The sequence below is a fragment of the Propithecus coquereli genome, unplaced genomic scaffold (genome assembly GCF_000956105.1).
Source record: "Propithecus coquereli isolate 6110/MARCELLA unplaced genomic scaffold, Pcoq_1.0 Scaffold59, whole genome shotgun sequence".
Classification (NCBI taxonomy): domain Eukaryota; kingdom Metazoa; phylum Chordata; class Mammalia; order Primates; family Indriidae; genus Propithecus; species Propithecus coquereli.
In genome coordinates this window covers 6,916,729-6,917,895 of record NW_012151840.1, presented here as the reverse complement: position 1 = coordinate 6,917,895, position 1,167 = coordinate 6,916,729, and the positions used below count along the sequence as shown (strand labels likewise).

General features: G+C 36.8%; 1 protein-coding gene across 1 annotated transcript in view; it reads left to right on the top strand.

Moving 5' to 3' along the window:
* Positions 1 to 1,167, top strand: part of RPRD2 (regulation of nuclear pre-mRNA domain containing 2) — a 113,391-nt gene that overhangs the window by 103,069 nt on the left and 9,155 nt on the right. The window contains exon 6 of the mRNA XM_012658522.1: positions 831 to 1,091. Coding sequence (XP_012513976.1) covers positions 831 to 1,091 — 261 coding nt within the window. The remainder of the gene's footprint in view (positions 1 to 830; positions 1,092 to 1,167) is intronic.

Here is a 1,167-nt window from a genome sequence, read left to right as displayed (position 1 = left end):
ATGTATCTGTTTCTTTTTAAATGGTTTCAAGAAAAATTAACCTTACATATATGGATTAAATTATATTTCTATTGGACAGCACTACTGGGGATAGGGGAGAGTTATACTGGCATTCCTTACTGTCTGTCACTCTTGACTGTCAAGAATTCCAAAGCCACAGTTTGTTAACCACACTATCAGAACTAACCTGAACTGGTGAATTGTTTCTCTGACATCCCCAGCCTTTATAATTATTCTTTTCAGACAATTTGACTTCTGTTGGATTTAATGCACTGTCTATCCATATAGACTTTAAATCATCAAAAGGAATATATTGCAAAAGTGATCAAGAGTTAAAACATTGCAGTTTCAAATCAATGCCTAATTGTATCACGCACTAGGGCAATTTCAGGAAGCCAAAGGAAAATACAATGAAGTATGTGCTTTCTTGTCTCTGAGAAAGTTCTCAGGTAATGGAAAAGGAAAAGCAGGACAATGTATGACAAATATTATTCCCAAAAGACAGAACACAAATGCATACCAAATAATAACATGTCTCCAGAAATGTGCAAATTTAATACTTAAATACTAAGAAGGTGCAAAGGAATCATTAAAAAGTAAGATACAAAATAAATTCTGGAAATTCCTTTTAAGCAGGTATTGAAGGTGGGGTCATAAATTATGAAGTGTGTGACTTTTTTAAAAAAAAGCATGAAGTGAGTGGTTGGCAGTTTTCTCCAGAGGAGTGCTTTTTACCCCCAAATCAGGAAATATTAGGACATGTTATTTCTTATTGGAAGCAACATCTGGAAAATAGCAGGATGTAATATCTCTTTTCTTTGTTGAAACAGTGGAGGACAGGAAGGAAAAACCTGTAGAGAAGTCAGCTGTATCCACTTCTGTACCTACAAAGCCAACAGAAAGTATCTCCAAGGCCTCTCCGTGTACCCCAGTGCCTGTGACCATGACAACAACCCCACCTGTTCCAAAGCCTGCAAATACTTCTATTCTATCCCCTTCCCCAGGGTTGGCTTTGCCAAACCTGGCTAATGTAGATCTGGCTAAGATCAGTTCCATCCTTAGCAGCCTGACGTCAGTCATGAAAAATACTGGTAAGTAGGCCAATAAAAAAGATAAAAAGTTAATTTCCGTTTCTTTAATTGAACCATTAGCCTGGGTTTTTTGTTG